Raw genomic sequence first — 23,049 nt, 5'->3', positions numbered from 1 at the left:
GTTCCTGAATGAATTAATGGGTCAGAGAATAAACACTAGCAATTTTCTAAAAGATCACACAATTCAGAATGTCCCAGATTAAAACCACCATCATAGCAAAAAAAATAACAGGATTTCTTCATTGTCCAGTTTCATTCTTTTCAAGTCTCTCTCATCTCTGGCCTTTCAACCCTGTCCAGCCCAAGCTGAGGATTCATGGGCTCTGGGGACTGATCTCCCATGGCTTGTCACTGCATGTCACTCAACATGGAACAAAGACAAGCCTGCAGAACAGTCTCCTGTCATTTGGGTCCATGCCAGAATGACGAGGCCAGGGAGTTGGCTCGGGAGAAAGCTATTGTAGAGTTACTGCTGTCCTGCAGGATGGGTACCAGTTTTCAAATATGGAGGGCAGAGGAGGGAGAAAGTAGGTGTCTGTGATGGATGTCAAACATGATTATAAACCAATTTGGAGGGAAAGTAACAAGCAGGTCACCTATGGCCAATATGGCAAATAATTAAGCACCTACTTGCTGCATAGCCTTTGCATAGGTAATGGTCCAGCGTTCTGATTGCTAAAAACTTTTGACACTTATTAAAACACGTCCCCTCCATCCGTTGTGCTTCCCTGGGGTCTGTAGAAAGCTGCTTCCACCACACACTGAAGTACAATCACAGCGCAATCCCTGCTGCCCACCCCCCAGTCAACACTTGCAGAGGTGAATCACCTTGCTGAGGCAGTGTGCCAACTCATACGCAGCTCTGCTTCCCAGGGAGACCAGCGGAGGGCAGAGCAGGAGGGAGAGCAGGGGGAGAGGACTGGAGCTCAGGATACTCAAACCCATGCTGACGGGGGATAATAAGACAAGGTTCTGTGAAGCATTAGAGATAAACTCAATGCACCATCTGATTTAAAACACTCCCAACTCCTGACATGGCAAAATATGGCCAAGAAAATTTGCCTAACTCCAAGCCACTGGCCTGGAGAAATGGAGTTCCATTAAAGTGTGTGCTGCTGAGACGGGCTTCCCTACATTCTGTGCACTGCTGTATCCAGGGCCTCTCTGAGCATCTGACCTGGGCAGGTGTCCAATGCCTAGCTGTAGTCTGAGCACAGAATTAAGGCAACTACCACTGCCACTGTGATTAGAAAGTCAGAAAGACCCAGGCACATGCTGGTGAGCCACTATGGTGCCATGTCCCTGGGGCACACTCACCAAGTCAGCTGAGTACAGTGATTAGCTCCATTTTCAGGCGAAGAAACTGAGGCTTAACGAGGGTAAGTTAAAAACCCGGACAGGTGATTCAGTTGAGGAAGCCCCAGGCATTGAGATATGTCAGAGCTTCCCAGGGGAGTCAGACGTGAAGCCAGGTGAGGGCCAGAGTCCCAGCTGTAAGTGGACGAGCCTGGGTTTGTTTGCTAAGCACCTCAATCCAGAGTCCACAATCTTTACCCCTGATCGCAGCGCTGCTTCCCCACTTGGCCAACGTTAACAGGAAGGAGTGATTTCTCAGATTAACCCTGTCCACTGCGGGGCCACAGAGAAAGCACATTTTTCTCATCATCATTCCACTGTTTTGATTCCTGATCAAGCAGCGGCCACTGGTGGTGGTAAAGGGTAGATTTAGCCTCCCATCCCCTTTGGTTTGTTCACACTGTCTTTTGTATAAATACGGAGATTTTCTCAATCTTACGAGAAGTGCGAACACAAGTGTTGTTAAGAAACTTGTGCAGATTGACGTCATCTCAATTAAATGCCAGCTTTAAATCCCTCAGTGGCCCTCGCTCCTCCTGCAGACAGGCTGTGACCTGCCCTACCTCCTCATCAGCTCTGGAACACACCTCCCCTCGGTCCACTGCACACACTCCTCACTCCAACGCTGTCCAGCCCTTAGCTCCAGGTGCACATCTGCCCTTCTCTCCAGGCTCAGCCACACCACACTCACTCTGCCCTCTTCCTGTAGCCAGAAAGGAGCAAGCCAGCTTGTGTTGGGTTTTCAGTTTCTTGTACCTGAGTTCTGGGACCCGTCCCAGTTTACTTGCAGCCGCAGCAGTGAAACCACTGTGGCTCATGCCTGGGTGGGGATGCCCAAGATGTGCCCGGAGCCCACAGGCGATGGTCAGTCCTCCAAGGTGTGGCTTGGCTCAGAACCTGGAACCTCCTTCCCAGCCAGGGCCTTCTCCTCCAGTGGCTCTCTGGACACTTGGGCCCAGGCACTGTCACCGCAGCCCCTCCCTTCCTCTCAGCCCTTCTTCCTTTGCCAGTGTGAGCAGCTGGTGTGTGAGCTTTAACCTCCTCTGTGGCCAGGAGCGGCCCTGGGAAGGGAGTGGTGGGAAACCCCCAGAAGGCCAGGGGAAGTGGCCAGAGCCACTGGGAAGGTCTGGCTTTGTTCATTCCTTCCTTCATTTCTCGGTTGGTTTTGAGTCCCCAGATGGAATGCTCACTGCTCTTTCTCTAGCAGGCTATCTACTATAATAATCAAACACTGCAAGAGAACTCCAGGAAATTAGCTAAAGAGGTGGCAGGGGATTGGAGGGTAGGTGGGGAAGAAAGAAATGAAAGGAAAAGCCTTTTACTTTCCAAAGGACTTTTAAAAAGTCTTCATCCCAAACGTGTCTGGGCTCTGGGGTTTAGATTATTTTTATCCAAATCTCTCTTGAGATAAGATTAATCTGCCTTTTTGAGCTTGGAATTAACTGACTTTGGAATTAAAGTAGGAGGAGATATGGGGAAAGAGCCTCCTCTCAATAGGAAATCTGTGGCAACCAGGAGGGTTTGTATTTTTTTCTAGTTTTGTATCAAGGATTGAACTCAGGGGCTCTTAACCACTAGCCACATCCCCAGCCCTCGTTCAATTTTGAGACAGTGCTTCACTGAGTTGCTGAGGCTGGCTTTGATCTCTTGACCCTCCTTCCTGAACCTCCTGTGCCACTGGGATTACAGGTGTGTGCCTCCACTCTCAGCAATCTGGAGGTCTCTCTGTTAAGATTCTGGGAAAAGGGACAAGTTGAGGTTCTACTCTACCAACACTCAAGGTTGCCATGGGCCCTTTGTGAACCAAATCTGAGATATGAACAATGGTCACCTTAACTCCTCAGCTTGTCATCACATCTTGTTTTTAGCAGATGGAATCAAGGTAGATCCTTGACTGTGCATTGAGCTCTATGGTCTGCTGTCCAGTGCTGCAATTGAATAGGTTATCACGTTGTTGGCCCAGATGGATGGCTTATTAGTGAAAAGTCATAACTGTGATGTGACAGCCTCTAGACGTTTCCTGCGCGTAAAGAGAAGCAGAATAACGATGGAATGGACCACCTTGTGCTTGTGCATGGTTCTGTGATGGCAGCCAGCTGCACACTTAAGTTAGTCCCTAATTAGAATTCATGGGTCAGGTGAGCTAAGTCTCTGAAGGTTCGTTGGGAGAAGTGCAGGTGGGGCCCTCCTGTGGCAGAATAACGCTGGGGTTGAGATGTAGAGCACCAGAGGCAACCCATTAGTCTACGCAGGGCTGTCTGAGGAGCTAGGGAAGGATTCTGCTTTTACATGAGCTCCAATTTGAAAGAAATTGGCATTTTAACATTTTAGTAGTAACTACATTTTCAACCTCAAATAATAATAAGGCAAAATGCAGATTGCCCTTCAGGCATTTCTACCCTCTTAGGCTGGGGGTCCTCGAACTCAGCTGGCAACCTCAGGCTGCACCTGCTGCAAGTCTGAACTAGGAGGTTTCTGTCCTAAGCCTCTGGGACTTTAGGGACAACAGCCAGTGCTCCTGTGTCCTCAGAAGTACAATAATACCTCACAGCCACATGGTGGCAGCTCCCTGCAAGCTGACAATGACTGTGTGTTGAAGCCCACAAGGCCAGAGCCACAGTAAGTCGCCTAGCCTGGGTGCCGCAGTGTGCTCCCCGTCCTGTTCTCTGCATTCTCTATGGTGAATGCCTCAGGATGCTTCCAAGACGTGGTGAACCTGCCTGGAGGTGTCCACGTCGGAAACAGCTCTGGGATTGTCAGGCTCACTGAGTTTTCTTTTCAGAGTTGTTGATCAAGAGGACTTCAACACGGGCATTCATGGTGTTTTCAGGAAAAATCATGTCACAGGAAAGTTCCTACTGTGACCAGGACCTTAGCTGAGAATAAAGGAGCATTAAATTTACTTCATTCTAAGAAAGCCATGGATAACTGGGGCCAGACCACTCCAGACTCCCAAATGCATGCAGTGGTGATTCTGCCACCTCCGCCTGCACCTCAGCCCAGCCTCCCCTCTCCCCAAGTCCTCCTGCTGATGTCAGGCATGGAGGAGGGGTGGCGCTGTCCTCTGCAGCCTCTTTCACAGAAACAGCTCACTGCCTGGCCCCTGGAGTTGGGGTGGGCTTCTTTCCTCAGGAAGCCAGATGGGAGCTTCACTGGTAAAGACTAAAGGTGAGGGACTGGGGATAGAGCTCAGTTGGTAGAGTGCTTGCCTCGCATGCACAGGGCTCTGGGTTCAATCCCCAGCACTCCCCCAAAAAAGAATAAGTGTGATGTCTAAAGCTCAGCCCAACATGAACTTCTGCTGAGACACTGTTCTGACCGGTCAGGCCCCACGGCCAGCTGGGAGAAAAGGAACTAAAGTGGACTACAGGACGGAGAGGACAGGGATGCGCCACACATCACGGCCACTCAGTGTGTCTTGGATGGACCAAGTAAACACTTAAGAGCTGGTCATGCACCCCCTTCCTGACTCCCCTGTGTTCCTGCTGCTGGGTGGTGAAGGACAGGGCCCCACACAGAGCAGCTGGCATTTGGCACTTGGGTACCTCTGCATGTGGGCAAGCAGCACCAACAGCTGGGGAGGACAGAGGAGCCCAGCCTCAGGCCTGGTCTCTCCTTTCTGTCCCAGCCTTGGAGGCCCTGAGTGCAGCAGAGTGAGGAGCAGAGGACCCCAGGGAACCCTGGCCCTGACCTGCTCCCTCAGCTCTGTGGGAGGGGAAGCAGACGGCAAGCTAACCACTAGCCTTCCCCAGACAGAGTGTGCAGGCTTGGTTTCCATCAAGGTTGACCTTGGAATTTTAAACTGAAGAGGCTGGAAGGAAAGGCCCCGAGAGGGAACCCAGGGATGGACCAGCAAGGCAGATCCTGAGTGGAAATGGTTTCTGCTCAAACCTCCTGAGTTAAGACTTCCCTGAGGTCCACCCAGTACATCTGAAGATGAACTCCTCAGAACAGTCTGGAGAAGGGTCTCTTCTTTTCATTGGTAGCGGCCAAGCGGCCCTGCAAGTCCCAGCTGTCATACAGGCACATGACAGCTATCAGCTACCTGGTGGAGGTGCTGCAGGGTGACGGAGAGCAGACTCACCTGAGGGAGGCAGGCGCCTGGAAGAGGCTGCAGAGGGATGGACTGGTGCAAAGAGGGACGGGTGAGGCAGGTGGACACTGACGGGAGCTGTTGGAGATCCACAGGGCCTGTGGTTGTTCACTGGGCCCCTTCAACTTTTCTGTACGTTTGAACATTTTGCATTGCAGTCACGCCTGCCAGAGAGAGCAGGCCCAAGTCTTTCTCACTTCTCGCATGCATCTTTCCACAGGGATGACACTGGTAAGGAGCTACCCGGCTCTCCTCAGTCATTGACCTACAAACATTTTTATGCCTCTTTAGGGAAGAAGGCCGCACACAGGGAGAGGGTGGTGGGGAGGGGTCCAAGAGGGAGTGTAGCTGATCTCATAGCAGCTCTCGGCTGACCCAAAGATGCATTTCCTTTAAAGATCAGAACGTCTTCCGTGAAACTTGGCATGCTATACATAAAAAGCATTTCTTTCCAGTATTTAGAAAATTGAAAACACCCCCAAAAAACTGAGCCTTATCTTCTTTCGTTTGCTGGGTCAATGCAGGCCTCTCTGGAGGAGAGCCGAGAACAGCCCTAGGACAGGCGGGGAGGCCTTCTACACCTGCTAAAATGGTGAAGCCCTGAAAGGGACAGAGGCAGAGTGAGACTCCTCCAGGCTGGACTTTAAGAGAGTGAGACGGTGAGTGCAAGCACCAGGTGGTGTCCCAAGAAAGCTCAACTCCGAGCTACCACCTGCAGGAGGTCAACAGAGGCCACAGTTTCTCACACTGGGGATCAGTGGTACAGCTAACAGCCAGCCAGCACCTTGAGGCCCTGGAGGAAATCACCCAGGTCAGCTGATGATTTCCTTAGCAGCCCCAGTGTGCCAGGCCGTGGGTGGGGTGCCACTTTAAAGCACTGGACAGCAAGCAGTCAGTTCAGCCTTGCAGAGGTCTGTGACCCCCTTTTCCACATGCCCAGGGGCTCCTTAGAATGCGGAGGGAGTCGGGGGTTGGGGACATATCTCCGTGGCAGAGCACTTGCCTGGGTTCAATCCTCAACCCTGGAGTGGGGGGACACTGAAATCCAGATGGACTGGGTTTTGGGGAGGGGCTCACGGGCTCGAAACCATGCTTTAGATTAGTGGAAGTTAATGAGCATCATGAGCTGTCTCCCACGGGGTGAGAGGTGGCAACTCTCCCTACTCATCCTAAGAGCCAAGCCGACATTCCTGGAAAAGACAGGTTAACAAGAGAAAAGCATAAAAAGTTCATTTGATGGATGTTCTGGAGGCTTCAGCATTGAAGACCGGATGGTCCAGGGAAGCCTGTTTATGTTTGCGCTGAGGTGTGATGCACACGGACAGCGTGTGGACCGTGATGGGACCACATGGGTACCTGGGGAGACTGCGGGCACCCAGCAGGCTCTGTTCCCGGCCAGTCTTTCCCCTCCCAGGTGTGGGACAAGGACACACTCTGAATGAGGTCACATTCTAATGCCAGCTCTCACACAGAAAGGTAGGGGAATATTCCCAGGTTTATGACTGGGTTGGGGGCGAGGGGTTCTAGTTGTTTCTTAGAGAAGGGAGAGCAGGGGAAAGACAGCAGGAGAGGGTCGGAGAGGGTCTGTGAGCCCCTCCCCCAAACCCAGTCCATCTGGATTTCAGTGTCCCCTGGCCCCAGGGTTGAGGATTGAACCCAGGGCTTTGCGCGCTAGGCAAGTGCTCAGCCACTGAGATATGTCCCCAGTCCGCAGCCCCTCTGCATTCTAAGGAGCCCCTGGGCATGTTGAAAGGGAGTCACAGACTCTGCAAGGCTGAACTGACGCCTGCCGTCCAGTGCTTCTGAGCCCCTCCCCTGGAGTTTGAGGTGTTTAGCACCAAGAATCCACACCTGAGTGTCGCCCTTCCTGAGCTCCACTGCTCTAAAAAACCGTTCAAGCTAGAACAATTGTAATCATATTCAGAAGAATCCCATTTTTAAATTCCTTATGTATTTTACAGTGTTATGACAATTAATTCCTTATATATTATATTGCTGAGTATAGGAATATTTAAATTAGGTTTTATGAAACAGGGGTCTCTATGAATATTTTTATGAATTAGTGATTTTTGTGACTTTGCTGAGCATTATTTTACCCTAGATATGGTGTCTTTTAGGATCTGGGACTGTTCAGTGAATGAAAGAGAATCCTCCACAGCACTTAACTACATAGAATAAACCAGTTTCTCTTCTGAAGGCAGAGCAGAGCTAAGTAAAGCACCTGGTCTGTGACTGAAGTCATTCCTTCTCTCTCTCTCTCTCTCATTCCCGGACAAACCTCCTTACTTGACCAGAAGGCACTGACAGGACAGACAAATCCATGACCATCCAAAAAGCTTTAGTCTCCCCCTTGTGGATGATGGTAAAACAGCAACAGCCCCAAACCATCTGCTGTTGTCTGTGCCAAGGAGGGCTATGGTGGGATTCATCCCACCACATGCCACTTTAATTTCACACTCACTAAATCTGCACCCTTCTCCCACACTCCTCGACATCTTTGGGTAATAAGGATACCAAGGTCTCGCCACTTGAGAGGTGCTCCTCCCATGGACCTAGCAGCGGATAGCTAGTCAGGTCATCGCTCGGTATGGGGATAGGATCGAATGGAAGTCCGGCTGAAGCACTTCTTGGAAATCACCAAGGAGAAACTAAAGACAAACTTAGAAACCAAACAGCATATAGAGCTAGACAAAACCACACCCCAAAAGCCCAGATAATATTTTTCTGCTGTTTAATTGATCTCAAGGAAGGAAAAAAATATGAGTTCACAAAAACTTACATGAATTTGGTTCTGTACAAAATCAAACATACAATCATTATGATACCAATGAAACATGCTGAATATTTCCAGGCCGTTTAAAAGAGTGTCCTGAACATGTACATAAATAAGTAATAAATACTGCCTCTGTTACCTTCAAATGCTGGACCACCAAGAGCTTCATACTTTTATGTAACTACTTGAGTAAATGAGCAAAAAAGGAGAGTGGAAACAGACGGCATTTATACATGTAACGCAGCGATTCTGGTCTCTCTGGGATGTGGCCTAGATGGCTGAAGAACCGCCATGCACCTCCTCCTTGTAGCTAGTAGCTATCTTCAGACCAATGACAGCATCTCCCCGACATTTTGTCAGGCCACCAATTCTACTCGCTTCAAATTGTTGACAAACCTTCAGCCCCTTTAGGCATTCAAAGATTTGGAAAATAGTCCAAATCTAAACAATCTGATGGGTTTTTGTGGCCCATTTTTGTATTTTTCTACAACTTTGTCCACTGAGTAGAAGCTGGAAATATTTTTTCACACACTCTTTTGGAGTGTTTTGACCTCAGATCATTTTAGTTGGTCTAAATGCAAGGTGTATGTAAACAACTCCTCGGAAATGAGAGGCACTTCTTGAAAACGCAAAGACTTCTGTCACCAGATTCAAGATTCGATGAACCGAGTGAGTTCACAGTTGAGCTTTCCAACACCATCGGCATGGAAGTGCCAAGATTCTTTTCTGCAGCAGTCAGTGCATTGAGATGGGTTGGATATGTGTATCAGAGATCATCAAACTAAAATTGTGCTTATGTGAGTACTGTAATAGACCTGACTTTAAGAAAAAATCTTAATACTCTTCATTAGGAGCTCTGATCTGATCCAATAATACTGGTTAAAATAACCAACTTGAGTCAAAACAAAAAAAAGTAAACAGGGAAAGACAGTTTTTTGGCTTTCAAAACTGTCTGAATATATGACTATTCTCCAGAGGAAGCAACTGACTATCTCCTAGTTAAAAGAGCTGGGAAAGAATGCAGGAGGCATTGCTTCATCCTCAATCAACACGATCCTCAGCTCAGACACAGGGGAGGCAGGAAAGGAAACAGCTTCACCTCACCACTCTAGGTCTCTGAGAATACCCAGGAGAGCACACCTCAGGAAAGGCAGGGGCTTAGCACGAACGCTCAGTGCGAATAAGAAATACACATGTGTGTGATATTATATTACATATATTAATTGGTCCTGAAACTTTATATAAAGAGCTGAATAAAAATCTTGCAGAGAAAGAATGACAAGGGGTGGCAACCACACGTAGTGGACTGATCTGGGCTCACGGGGAGCAGGGCAGGCTAGGGCACAAGGGACACCACTCAGGAACCACAGAAAGGAGAATAAGGGATGCTTTTCCAATGCAATGCATCTACTGAGGACAAGGGTTAAGCACATATTTGAGGACTACGGGAGCAATGCCTACTATGCGTACATCTTTTGGTTGCATACACAGGCATAAGAGCGTAGCATACAGCATGCTTTTTCCAGTGGGGTGGCACACGAGGTGAAGAATCTGCAAAAACTTGCACAAAAAGTCAGGAAAAAAAGGCTATTATAAAATTTTCCTCTGTTGTTTCATATGATTAAAGTCACGTTTTAAAAAGATATCTTATTATTTAACCTCTGCACATTGTGTCTTGTCTTTGTGCTATTTGCAATAAGAGTTTGTAAACCACTATATGTTCAAATACGACATGCCAAGTTTTTCATTTGCCCCAAACGTGAAAAGACAGAAACACAGATGTAAAAACAAAACAACAACAACAAAAAAAAACCAAACACAGTAATTGTTTGAAGGGATAAAATCAACCACAGTCCAGTCATTAAAACACACTATCAAGAACCTGCCAACCAAAGGTCTTGAAGATACAAACATCAAAAGAAAATTCCCAGCACAACCATAGGAACAAGATGTCACTTAACTCCAGAGAAGGAAGATACTTGTAGAAGAGCCAGGAAACCAAGTCTAGATCTGGATGATGAAAACACATCCAGCGACTTCATCTACACTCCTCCCTCCAGCACTTCCTGTGGCCTCCCCGCCCCCACGCCCAGGCTGATTGTAAAACCTTGCTCTTACAAACAGAAATAGATCATTATTTTTGACTACGGACAACAGAATCTAGGTCCCAAGTCAGTAATTTAGTAACTGCTACGCAGCACGTCCCATGAATTTTCAGTTATTGCAGGCCCTTCGTTCCCAACTTCTAAGAGGGGCTGTTCCTGGGGACTCCCTTCAGGGAAGCCTCCCACAGCAGAAACCCTTGGGTGCCACACCAAACAATAAAAATCAAGCTTCAACCCCCTGGCTTTCCAACTGGAAAATCTGCAAATTATTTTTAATCTGTTTAGAAAACTCAGAAATGAGACTTCACCACGGCCTCTGAATTCAATGATTCCTTTAAAAAAAAAAAAAAATCCCATGTCAGAGAGAAGTACTGAAGTTTCAGATGCCGTTGTCTCTAGTGAGCGAGCAATTTAGTGACAAATGACTGCTCAAAATAGAAACCTGTGTACTCCCTGACCCAGAAGGAATGAGGCTTCTCTGGGAATAAAATGAATACAAATTCTACTTGAAGAGCTTATGCAGAAGCAGGAGAGTGTCTTGTTCCAAATGCTAGGACTTCACATCATTTCAAACAGTCAGCCCTGTTTTACACGCTTACATGCAAGAGGAAATGGGGCACCAACCTATCAGTCCCACCCAGAAGTTTCCTTGACTCTTCCCAAGTACTGCCATGTGATCCCTTTATATGGCACATACTTTGGTTAATTTTTACCTAAAGGGTTCTCAATGTCTAAGACTGTCAATGCAAAGAAAGTCTCACTGCAAGACACAGACTACTGAAAATGACACTACTGGGGGTGGGGTGGACTAAAGAGCCAATCAACCACTCAGCTGTCAGTCATAAAATGCTGTCCGTCAGTCATAAAGTGTAATTTTGGAAGAGCTCCAGTATTGAGGTCCATTGTCTTTGCAGATCATCATTATTTTAATTTGCATGTCTTTTGTTTTACTCCATTTGCTTTGAGTTTCTTCTCACCGGGCACAGTGGCATGGCCACAGTTATTTGTATTTCCCTTTTTCTTCAGGTGTACATGTGCTGGTGTTCTGGAGCTCTTGCAGGGGTCTGCGGAGTCCAGAATCATGGCTGTCTGTCTGGGAATCCGGATGTTACCACTGGTTTCCATCTTGGGGCTGCTGTCACTGTAAGGCAAATCCCAGCGCTGCAGCTTGCTACTCTTATTTGATCTCTTTTTCTTTTCTTCCGTCCTCGTCTCAGGGGTTTGCTTCTGGGAACATAACCTAGTGCTACTCGGTACATCCGGGGACCTGGGAGAAGTCTCAAAGGTGTAACAGGAAGGGTGAACCTCTCCATGGTGCCAACCTTTCTTTTGTGAAGGGCCTGACTTTGAAGCCCCTTCCAGGTATGGTAGTGGCCTGGACAGGGCAGTAGCAATTAGCTTACTTCTCCCAGGGCTCTTCAGCGCCCCCAAGGTCCCAGGGGCCCCAGGAGGTCTTGCCTTGGCCGCCTTCGCCTTTTCACACTGCACAGTCTGGTCCTGCAGCCACTCGAGCTGGACGAGTCTGTCGATGTACTTCCCGAGGATTCCCCCCGCCCGGGGCACATCGGTGGTTCTGCACTCTGCATTCAGAAGCAGGGCCATATCCCGCAGGTCCCAGGAGTTGAAAGGGGACGGAAGGAAGTCAGGATAGTGGTACTCTGGCTTGGTGTGGCCCTGACCTGGGGGAAGGTCAAAGTCAATGGGATCGATTTCTTCAGCTCGAAGCTTGAGATCTGGAGGGGAGAGCGGAGAAGGAGGAATGGGAATTCTTTCTGAATCTGACAGGTCACTCGCACTGTCCTCCTCCACATCTTCCTTCATAATTTTCATGGACTGGAAGTGAAGAAACAGTGTACTCTCGGAGGCCTCTCTGCACCTAGAGCCCAGGGTGCTGGCCTGGGGCTCGCCTCCGGCGGAGGCCCCCAGGAGGCTGCTTCTCAGCTGGGAGGAAACATGGGGTCCTTGGGATTTACTCTGCCGTTTTCCTGAAGACTTCCTTGATTGTTGGGCTTTGCTCCAAGATGGGCCAGCATTTGTACTGCTGTGAAAAACAAAACTGCAATTCTTACCACATAAAGCCAAAAAATGTCTAATTGAGCTATGATTAAAGAAACCAAAAGAAGCCTCTGGCTATACTTTTCAGCTATTACTAGGCCTTAGAAAACCTAGAGCCTCCGAATCCTTGCAGAAACAGTAGCTTTACAGAAAGTTCTCTGCATAGTGATCTGCTCAGGAAACATTAGGGACTGCCTGTGCCCAAGTACCGTGTGGATTCTGCTCGACACCAAATGCTAGCATTTAAGAAAAACAGTCACAGTTCTCAAAGTGCTTGTTTCATAATTTTAGATCAACTGTGTGTGCTTTAAACAACATTGGTCTGGAGAATACCTGCTATAGGTCTCTCCACCTAGTCTGTTAATAGTCAATAGAGTTTAAAAATGTTCAGAAATAAAACCCACAGCTTTCTTTTGTAGACTTATTTTAGGTTAAAGGTAAATATAATGTAAAATGCACATTTTACACTGTTTAATCACTGGTAGTGATTCTAAGCCAATTCAAATATGTTAAAGTACAGCACATAAAAACTATAGTTTAAACTAAAAGCTCATTTGTTTGTTTCCATATAGGAAACATGCTCAGGAAAGATGCATTTAAAAGAATAGAAATAAAATTATATGATGCCATTATAATTCAATATGAATGAAAAATAGAGTTAGTGCTGACTTGTGAATGGCAAGCAGAGGCAAACAAAGAATATTGTGTGTGTTACTAGTGTAGCTAGCACTGGATTCTTCCTGGGGTAATATGCTCCAAGGCAGAATCTCACATCAGAGTTGAAAATACCTGTACTTCAATTTATTCATCAAGAATACAGCATTTAACCAAAGTAAGTACTTTTCTGTATCAGAAGATAGAAATTAGAAATGGGAGATAATTATACTTCCTGGAAAACTCAAGAGGTTCATTCTCCAGCAATTTCAACCACACCAAGAATGTGCTACCCTTCATTAATAAATATGGAGTATGTAACATCACGGCCATCAGCTCAACATGCTCAACAAATATGAGTGATGGAGAAAGCAATGAAAGATTGCCACCATTCTGAATCCACAACCAGTACAGTGAAAACCTTGGTTTACAACCAGCTGTCACCTGCACCCCCAGAAGACAGCTACTGATAGTGCCCTTTAATGTAGAGGAAACCAATGGAGCAAAGTGACGGAGGGACTTGCTGACACTGCCAGAACCTCCCCTGTGCAAGCTGACAAGTAACGCCACCTTGTCCACTCGTTTGTGCTAGGTGAAAAATATGAATGTGTATTTCTTATTCAGACCTATTTTTTCCAATGACACATATTCAATCTGGAGAACTCAGGCAACATGCCTTTTGCAAGATAAAGCAATTATATGAAAACTATTTACCTGCTTTTCTGATCACATTCATTCACCCTATTCCTTTTCTTGAGAAATTCACATGGCCGACCATCATCTAGGGTTTGATGGACTGTCTAAAAAAAGAGATATTCAGTAATAAATACCGTGAACACAGATATGTGCACACATACATGAAAACACACAAAAAGGAAAAAAAAAAAAAAAAAAAAAAAAACAGGACTGTCCCTTAAAGTTTACATCACCTTTTCTGCACTGCTCAAACTATTCTTGCTCAATCTGTTGGAAGATGATGACAGCTGGGGAGGTGACTTCTTTATTCCTCTTATGTTTGGAAAGAATTCACCACCACCGGAACTAGAAGCAACAGCAAACTGACAGTAAGTATTGATTGCAAATGGTCCTATCGCCAGTATTGGGTCATTTTTTCTCGTTTATTTTTTAGTATTTGCAATGCACTGAAACATCGAGGCTGTAACATATATTCTGAATTGTGACAGATTAGAGGGGGATATAGTCATATGTTTCCAGTTTAGTCTTTTCAGTCCCCCACCCCCCACAGTGGACAGTAGATTCAAGACCACACTAGTATCAAGGTTATGACTGGATTCTTTCTCTACTTCTGTGTATGCACACGCATGAACACTCGCGCGCGTGTACACACACACACACACACACACACACACACAGCCTCCTTGAAAATAATGCATTGTTGAGGAAATCTGTGATGCTAACTAAAGTCAAGTCTACTACAAAGCTCCCACATATACTCATTCGCTCATTCAACAAAAAATTTCAGGAGTGCCTAGAAATGGCCCACAACTCCTCTTCCCATGGAGCCTAAACTCTAGTGAGGCAATTCCCTTTGAATTCTTCTGCCTTCCCTATGATGTCTTCCCTTCTGAAACTTCAGTCACTCAAACCAGGCCATGGTTATTCCTCTTCTTTTGAGAGGCCCATGAGGTGCGCTCATTAGAAACTGAATACTTCTGTCCCATAACACCCCTGTCTCTGTGAAATGGAAAAGAGGGGAATGACAGATGTTAGGAACATTTCAGAAAGAAATGTTCCTGTACTTTTTAAAATCATTTTTCATTTTTAAAAACGTTATTGAACTTCTTTATCATGACCATGTGGGCCTTTTTAGTTGGTTCACATATGATGGTAACAGGAATCACATATGGGCTCTCGCAGTTAACTGACCACACCACACTCCAGCAGGCTTAAACTGAGGTGTAGACAATGTTCTCTGCTTTGGCCCAAACTTCTCTCCACAAAGTGCTCTTGCACCCTCTCCCTTTCACTCCACAGGACAAGCTTCACACCAAGAGCTGCCTATTTCCTGCCAGAAGTGCCTGGGAGAAAGGAACGCCTGCAGGGTCCTAAGCAAGCAAAAACAAACTCCCACCTTCCCGTGGTTCCGGCTTGCATAAAAAGGAAGCCAAAAGTCAGAGATTCAGGCTACAAAAATGCTCCCCAGGCATGGGACAGCTGCACAATTCATCACAGGGCATTAACCCCCATCCCGGGTCTTCCTCTGGCGGTGATCCCAGGCAGGAGCGGTCCCCACCCCCACCCCAGGGAACCCGCTGGCCACTGGGCGGGCAAAGGATTGTGGGGACGTGTGAGCATGACGCTTCTCTACGCAGCGAGGCTCCCTCGGGCTGGCCGCGGGTACAGGCTGCAGGCACACGTCCAAAGAGCTGGCTGGTTAGACACTAAATCAGACCCGCACCGGCTCCTGGCCGGGCTGGGTTCTGCCCTCCCTCGCCCCACCCCCACGAACCCCGAAATTCGAGGACCTGCAGCGTGCACCTTCCTCCTCCTGGGTTTGTGCAGACACCAATGTGATCGACAGGCGCACAGCCTAGGCAGACGCGGACAGAAATTGATCAGACCTATTCCTCGGCCGCTGGGGGCACGTGACGAGGCCGCAGCCCACTGGCTCCGGCGCCGCGCAGGGGACGGACTGCGGCGCGCTGCGGCAGGCGCGGCGGCGTGGCGGGCGCGGGGCTCGGAGGCGCTGGGCTGGCGGGGCCCGCCCGCGGCGGCGTCACGAGGGGCGGGGCGGAGGCGCGCCGGGAAGTTGCGCCCGCTGGAGTTGCAGCCCTATAAGAAACCCACGGACGGGGAGGTGGGAGGCGCCCTCGGCCGCGCGCCCTTCCCGTAAGCCCAGCTGAGCGAGAGGAGGTGCGCGCTGCCCTCTCGGGGTGGCCAGAGCAGCTCCACCAGAGAAGCACTTGGCGCCCTGGAAAATACTTGGTGCCCCCCCCCCTCCTTGGGTGAAGCCGAGGACCTAAGGTGAGGAATTGAGGGGAGGGCGTGGCAGGCTCAGGGTCCCCTGCAAGGTTGCAGATCCGGCGGACACCCAGTGGCTTCGGAACAGGACTGGGGACACGGAGGAAGCCGGCTAGGAGTGGTAAGATTGCCCCGCGGTTCTGACTCCCACCGCCGGACCGACGGCCGCGCCATGTCCAGAGGCCCAGGCTCTACCATCCTACCGCCAGCCTTGGGATTCCGGAAGCCTGCTCCCCGGAGCCTCAGCTGCCTATCGGACCTGGACAGGGGCGCAGCCCCGGAGCCGAGGCCCTGTAGGCCCCCGGAGAGCCCGGGCCGCGCGCCGCTGGCCCCCGCCCCCACGGGCTGCGACCCCCAGCTGCGGCCCATCATCCTGAGGCGAGCGCGCTCACTGCCCAGCTCCCCAGAGCGCCGCCCGAAGGCCTCGGGTGCGCCGGGCGCTGCGTGTCGGCCAGGCTGCAGCCGGCAGCTCCGCGTGCGCTTCGCAGATGCTCTGGGCCTGGAGCTGGCCCAGGTCAAGGTGTTTAATGCGGGAGATGACCCGTCAGTGCCGCTGCACGTGCTGTCACGGCTAGCCATCAACTCGGACCTGTGTTGCAGCAGCCAGGACCTGGAGTTCACTCTGCGGTGCCTGGTGCCAGATTTCCCACCGCCTGTCGAGGCCGCTGACTTCGGCGAGCGTCTGCAGCGCCAGCTCGTGTGCCTGGAGCGGGTCACCTGCTCCGATCTGGGTATCAGTGGTACGGTGCGCGTGCGCAACGTGGCCTTCGAGAAGCAAGTGGCCGTGCGCTACACCTTCTCCAGCTGGCGCAATGCGCACGAAGCGGTGGCGCGGTGGCGCGGGCCGGCAAGCTCTGAAGGCACGGAGGACGTCTTTGCCTTCGGTTTCCCGGTGCCACCCTTCCTGCTAGAGCTTGGATCGCGTGTGCACTTCGCCCTTCGCTACCGAGTGGCCGGTGCTGAGTACTGGGACAACAACGACAGCCGTGACTACAGCCTCACATGTCGCAACCACGCTCTGCACATGCCACGTGGGGAGTGTGAAGAGAGCTGGATCCACTTCATCTGAGCAGCGGTCAGGGTACCTGGAGCTCTGAGGTGCTGGTCTGCAGGTCTTTCCTGACTGGGTGGCCACTTCTTGGTGGGTTCACCTACCCTTCCACACCCCCAAGTTCTGAACTCATTTCCTTTTCAAGGTCTCTTGACAGTGGCCCTTCCTGCCTTCTACATGAAATTTCAGTGTCACCTTGTCTAATGAGTAGCCTCACGTAGCCAGCAGGCCAACTCGGTTGTGGAGTGTGTTGGGGGAGGGTCCTGGGAGGGTAGGTGCATGGGAGTGTGTGCCTCTCTGGAGAGGACCCAGGTAAGGTTTTGGGGAAAGACCCACCTGCTGCTAGGAAGGCCTTTTGCATGTGTCTGGAATGTGTCCCTGAACTAGCTGATATTTGTTATTGTGATGTTGGGACCTTGGGCCCATAGCTGATACCTTCTCAGGAATATTCTGAATTTAATAAGCTTAAAGTCCTGTTGTGTGTTTGTGCCCATTGTAAACAAAATGTGCAGTGTGACCTGCATTATGGTCCCTGGAGGCATTCCTGCCCTGGGACAAGGAAAATCTGAGACCTCATTTGCTTGCCAATGCCTGTAGCCTTCTAGCAGTGGCAACTATTAATAGGTAGAGACCTCTGCCTCACCAGCCATCACACAGCCTTTCTGGGCTTCAAGGCAGTGTCTCTCCCGAACCAACAGCTGAGGAGAAAGTTGAGGCTGCCAAGGGCAACAGCCTTTCCTCTGCCTGCCCTCCTCTCCCATCCTGCTCTTCTCTTGTTTGGTAATTGTGCGTCTGCACATTGTCTCTTGGGCCCTCCTGTTTGAGTTTGAAACTACCTAAACATTTTAAGAGATCTTGCCTTAAGTTATTTCAATTTTCAGGTGACTATAGAATTTCAAGCAACATGCCCTTTGTAATTACTTTTTTGACAATGAAGGTGACTATAATTTCCTTTTAAGCATCAGAAAATTCCAGGATTTGTCTTTTCCAAGTCCAGTTACCAAGTGAAACTAGAAGGTGTTTTCAGCATTAGCTAGAGCCCTTGAGGAAAAATAATTCACAAATTTTATACTTCTGAGTTATTTTAAATTGTACTTATGTCAGGTTTTTATCAGCTACCTGCAACTTTATTCTTTGTGCCTTCAGATAGGAGAAATTTTTAACATTTTCTGGACTTGTTTCCCAGTTTTTAAATGTTAAATGCTTTAAAAAAAAAAAAAAAAACCCTCCAACTAAGTAGTCAAGCCCACTGCTCCAGTGTTATCTGCTACTCCTGTGGAGAGGCTGAGGAATTCTTTTGGTGCTGAGTGGTGGTCTTTCAGACAGCAGGTGCTAGAATTGATGCATGAAAACCCAGCTGAGATGGACAGAACCTCCAATATGGGACCCATGTGATACAGCTGAAGCCAGTGTGGTTGATTTTGTGATGGCTGTCACCAGGAGTAATGCTTAAATTTTTGAATACCTGTTGACACTTGTCTAATCAGTATTGAAAAGATGCATTTTGCCTTTTAACTAGTTTGTTTTTAATAATTGCAACCTTTGTGTTTTTAAAGTTCCAAGAACAGTGACTTTCTTTGGTAACTTTTGATCTAAGAACACCAAATCTTGATTTAAAATCTTGTGATTAAATTGCACACTCTGCCTGTTAGGGCTGTGAACTACATTGGCATGCAAGACAGGGAAGCCCTGGTGCATCTCCTGCTGCTTAACAAACCATCCAATTAGGTCAGCAAGTGTGGGAGGGCCTTGGCTGCTCTGCCTATGGCCCCAGCCCAGAGTGCAAGACAATTGTCCCTACTATTCAGGTACAAGTGAGAGCTGCCAAATGGGTTGTCTAAAGGCATGTAAAGTATCTTTCATCTATGTGAAAGTCACTTGCCAGAAGGAATCTGGTCATAAAATAGTTATATCATCAAAATTAAGAGAACCTCAAGGTGCCTTTTAAAAAAGTAACATTTTGAAACTTTAAAGCTTCAATAGACATCTCAAGAGTTTTCAGACCTTAGTCAAAGCTATATTGCTTAGATGTTAAAAGCTTGTAATGGATCGTGCAATTGCTGGGTTGTCTCCCCAAACGTATTTTAATGTAATGCAATGAAAATGATTTTACTGAAGTATTAAAGTATTATGTGCAAAAATGTCTGTGTGCTCTATTTAAGTGGAATTTTTTGTGGTCTAATCACAGAAAACAAAGGTTTAGAAACTTCATTGTTTAAATCATTTCATGCATAAGTTTTATCCTTTTCACAGCACTGATAAATGTAGGGTCTTAGTTTTAAAAAAAAAATGTTGCACCTCACCTTCAGCAGCAGAGTTGTATATGCTTTTGAAAAACTGAGTTTATGAAAGCTCTAAGGAACCTGGGGAGTGCTAATTATTCTACTTATAGCACTTACCCCTGTGCGTGGAATTGTATGTGTCTGCCCTTCCACCAGTGTATGATCCTGTGAAATACAAAGCCTTGCCCTTGTTGGAAATGAAACATTTATTTTGTCCTTTTTTTTTTTAACTGTTTAGGCAAAATAATAGGTGCTTTATTTGATTTCAGTTAATTCTGCAAAATATGCTACCTGGTTGATAATATATATATGCCCATTCTGTTAGCTGAGGTGATCAAAGTTCAAAGAAGTTTAAGTAATTCACCTAACATCCCACAGCTGGTAAGTAGTCAATTCAGCCTTCAAACTTACAACAAGCTCCTTGTTCTTTTGGCCATTGTGATATGGCATCCAGAATGTTTCCAATAAGTGCTTGTTAAATTTAATTAAAAGGGGCTGTGGAGGTGGCTCAGCAGTTGGTTATTTACCTAGCATACACAGGCCCTGGGTTCAACCTTCTGCAGTGCAGGGAAAAAAATGCTGTTATAATTTGGATATGAGGTGCCACCTGAAAGCTCCTGTGTTAATGCAGGAAGTGGAACAACTTGATTATGAGAAATGTAATCTCATCAGTTGACTGATCCATTTGCTGGATTAATAACTCAAAAGAACTGGTAACTAGGCAGGTGGGGCATGCCTGGAAGAGGTGGGTCACTGGAGGGGGCCCTTGGGATTATGTCTCCTCCCCCTGGTTCCTCCCACTCTGCTCCTGGCAGCCACAGGTGAGCAGCTTTCCTTTGTTTTGCCTTTCTGCCCTGGTGTTCTGCCTCCACTCTGGTCCAAAGTGATGGAGTCTGCCCACCATAAAGTGAACCTTGGAAAAGGTGAGTAAAAATAAACTTTTCTAAATTGAACTTAGTTTTTCCTTGCTGTGATCAAAATACCTAACACGGAAGCCAAATTTTGATAAGGTTTTCCTTCAAACACCATAATCTAAAACATTAAAAAAAAATACAAATAAGATTTTTCTTCCACATTGTACTTTATTGATATTTACTAAAAAAGGAAGATGAAAATCACTACTCTTCATTTTTACAGTGTATTAGTAAAATTCCTGAGCATTCACTACTCCATCATGAAGGATGTTAAATCTATTAGGGGAAAATTAGATGTGAAGATTATTATGAAATTCTGTCAGATCAGGAGATTGAGGCACTCCGAGTTTACATTATGCATAATATGTATGTTATTAACACTAAATTGTGTAAAGAATTCAAAAACATTGAGAATTTTGATTTTTATAAAACACCTCCAAATCCCTCTAGATTACCTATGTCTTTTGTACACTGAATTTACAGGTTAAGATCTTAAAATTAAGTTCAACGTAGCATTTACAAAATTGCCAGGCAGTTTGTAATTCTACCTACACAAAATATTTAAAATGCTTGGTGGGCATGGTGGTTCATTCCTATAATCCCAGCCACTTGGGAGACCGAGGCAGGAGGATCACAACCTTGAGGCCCTAAGCAGTTTGCTCAAAACTCAAGAACAAAAACTAAAAGGGCCTGTGGATGTAGCTTACTGCTAAAGCATGCCCCTGGGATTAATCCCCAGTATCAAACAAAAAAGGCTACAAAATATTTAAAATGCTTTATAATTTATATTATCCTATGTGATTTGATCTGCTTTGGTCCTCAGTTTTTATTTCCTTGCGTTTACTTTTTCAGGTGCTTTCCACTGTATGTTTAAATCTTAATTTTATACATAGGGAGACGGTGTGTGCGTGTATGTTTATGTATATAAATGTTATCTGTGTGTGTTGGAGGGGTGCTGGTTATCCAACACAGGACATCCTGCAGGCTGAGCGTGTGCACTCTGAGCTGCACTCCAGCCGCCTAATCCAATATGTTAAAACAAGTGTTGCCTTCTAGATAGATTGCTACTGAAATACCTTAAGTTCTGCCCTGACGCACGTGCCACTCGGCCAAGGCATTCCCACGCGGACAGTTACCCAGCACAGACAGCTGCCAACAGTCTGGGGCTGCAGCACTTGCTGGTAGGAGGGAAGTAGGGAGCGTGCACGCAGGTCCCGGGGCAGGATGAGTTGGAGGCGGGGAATCCGTACCCAGTGCCTGGCCACCGGCCTCGCAGCAGCCAGCCTGGGTGGGCGCGGGCTGTATGTTCCCAGGCAAAGCTGGGGCAGCCAAGAGCCCAGCAGACGCCTGCGGCGCCCGGGGCGGGGCTAACGCGAGCGCTTAGCGCCCTCGGGCGGCCCCGTCCCACGCCAGGCAGGGCTTGGGCGGCAGGTCAGCTGCGCTGCGCCCCCTGCTGGTCCCTCCGGCCGACGCGCACCATTGGCGGAGCAGACGAAGCCTCCCCGGCCTCTAGCCTCAGGGCCGGCCTGGGAGACCCCAGAGGCGAAAGTGGAGGGGCGGGGCTCGGCCGGCTGGCACGGATTGGCTGAGCTGCTGACCGCCGGTGCCAATTGGAGGGGCTCCTCCCGCCTTTCGTCAACCGCCTGACGTGCCCGACGTGCCCGACGTGCCCGGCGGTTTTTGAGGGGTGAAGACTCGACGCCCGGCGGAGGAGGTGGCGGTAGCGGCGCCGGTAGCGACGGCTCCAGGACAGGACGCGGAGTCCTGCTCGGCCAGCAGAGTGGGCAGGTGCCGGGGTGGGCCTCCTTGACGGCAGGGCGGGGGTGGAGAGTCCTGCTTCGGGCCGGCGGTCCCCACGGTTGAGGCCAGCTCTGTGGTAACGGCTGCGGGCACGTGCGTGCAGTGGGCGCCTAGGCCAGGCAGAAGGCCACAGCGCAGCCGGTGTCGGAATCCACCTCCAGGCCACATGTGTGCCCTGCAGTAGCCGGGGTGGACCTGTCGTCGTGGTGGGGAAGGTGTGCCTCATCGCCGCCCTCTCGCGGCGGCCCCCCGCTCCTGGGTCCCAAGCGCCCTGTTGCGCTGCGCATGCGCCGCCGTGGCCTCGCGGCCCGTGGGCACAGCCCCTGTGCGCACGACCCTGTTCTAGAAACAAGCTGTGCTTGATTTCCCAGGTTGTTCCGTGCCCCCTGTCCTTCCTGTTGTTTATTGGAGTGGTAGGATACATATGCTCTGATTCTGTTTGCTTCTAGAGTTAGATTTCCCTTTTATTTGCAGATGTTCCACTTCTTTGATAGAGTACCTGGTAAAGCTACCGGCTGGACTGCAGTCTTTACTCATTCCCCTTGGGGGGAATGTAAAACTGGGTTATTAAAATTATCTACCAATATAAAAATTATTTTTCCTTTTTCTTTCATTGATCTCCTTCTGAAAAAGTTGCTAGAAATTAAAACCACCTTATTAATGTGCCTCTTGGCCATAATTCTTCAGTGCTATTAGAAAGATGTATGTAAACATAAGCATCCCATGCATTTCACTGTATCATAATCGAGACCTTTTCTACTTATTTTATGTTCTGTTGTCAGTAATGATCTAAGGATTAAAACAAAATGTAAACATATTCAGAACGTAAACAAATTTGAGTTATTCTAAAGATTGACCACAGAATTTTAGATTTTTTAATAACTGAATCTTACTTTTTTTGTAACGATAAACTTACCATTCTAATTGTTGGCCGGCTAACTGCTATCAACAAAAATGCACTAGGAAATAATTTAAAATTAAAAGGGAGGCTTAAAAAAAGAGTTTGCAAACCAGGAAGAGGCAACTTTGGGTACAAAAGGAATATGCCCCCAAAGGGATAGGCTGGCTTATATAGAGGAACCACAAATGAGGGGGGTGCAAGCAT

General features: G+C 48.1%; 2 protein-coding genes across 2 annotated transcripts; one reads left to right on the top strand and one right to left on the bottom strand.

Annotated features, from left to right (window-relative positions):
* Window positions 1–8,045: 8,045 nt before the first annotated feature.
* On the bottom strand, window positions 8,046–16,071 carry Fam217b (family with sequence similarity 217 member B). The gene is made up of 5 exons (XM_076849508.1): window positions 16,057–16,071; window positions 15,386–15,708; window positions 13,845–13,956; window positions 13,630–13,715; window positions 8,046–12,247 (listed from the first exon to the last, which is right to left on the bottom strand). The coding sequence occupies exons 1-5, from the start codon at window positions 16,069–16,071 to the stop codon at window positions 11,128–11,130; spliced, it is 1,656 nt and encodes a 551-aa protein (XP_076705623.1). The 3' UTR covers window positions 8,046–11,127.
* Ppp1r3d (protein phosphatase 1 regulatory subunit 3D) lies at window positions 15,743–19,079 on the top strand. Its single transcript, XM_076849230.2, has one exon. It carries the CDS (start codon window positions 16,070–16,072, stop codon window positions 16,964–16,966), a length of 897 nt encoding a protein of 298 aa, XP_076705345.1. The 5' UTR covers window positions 15,743–16,069; the 3' UTR covers window positions 16,967–19,079.
* The last annotated feature ends 3,970 nt before the right edge of the window (window positions 19,080–23,049 follow it).

The sequence above is a fragment of the Callospermophilus lateralis genome, chromosome 3 (assembly GCF_048772815.1).
Source record: "Callospermophilus lateralis isolate mCalLat2 chromosome 3, mCalLat2.hap1, whole genome shotgun sequence".
NCBI lineage: Eukaryota > Metazoa > Chordata > Mammalia > Rodentia > Sciuridae > Callospermophilus > Callospermophilus lateralis.
Note: the sequence above shows the minus strand (reverse complement) of the source record. Positions and strands in the feature narration are given on the sequence as shown.

What these genes read in the sequence shown, in the direction of transcription:
- Ppp1r3d (XM_076849230.2), top strand. Translation starts at nt 16,070, where the DNA reads ATGTCCAGAGGCCCAGGCTCTACCATCCTACCGCCAGCCTTGGGATTC.
- Fam217b (XM_076849508.1), bottom strand. An exon ending in GCAGGTCCTCGAATTTCGGG is followed by an intron (nt 13,957 to 15,385) that starts GTTCGTGGGGGT and finishes TGTTGCTTCTAG; the next exon opens with TTCCGGTGGTGGTGAATTCT. An exon ending in GTTTGAGCAGTGCAGAAAAG is followed by an intron (nt 13,716 to 13,844) that starts GTGATGTAAACT and finishes CTCTTTTTTTAG; the next exon opens with ACAGTCCATCAAACCCTAGA.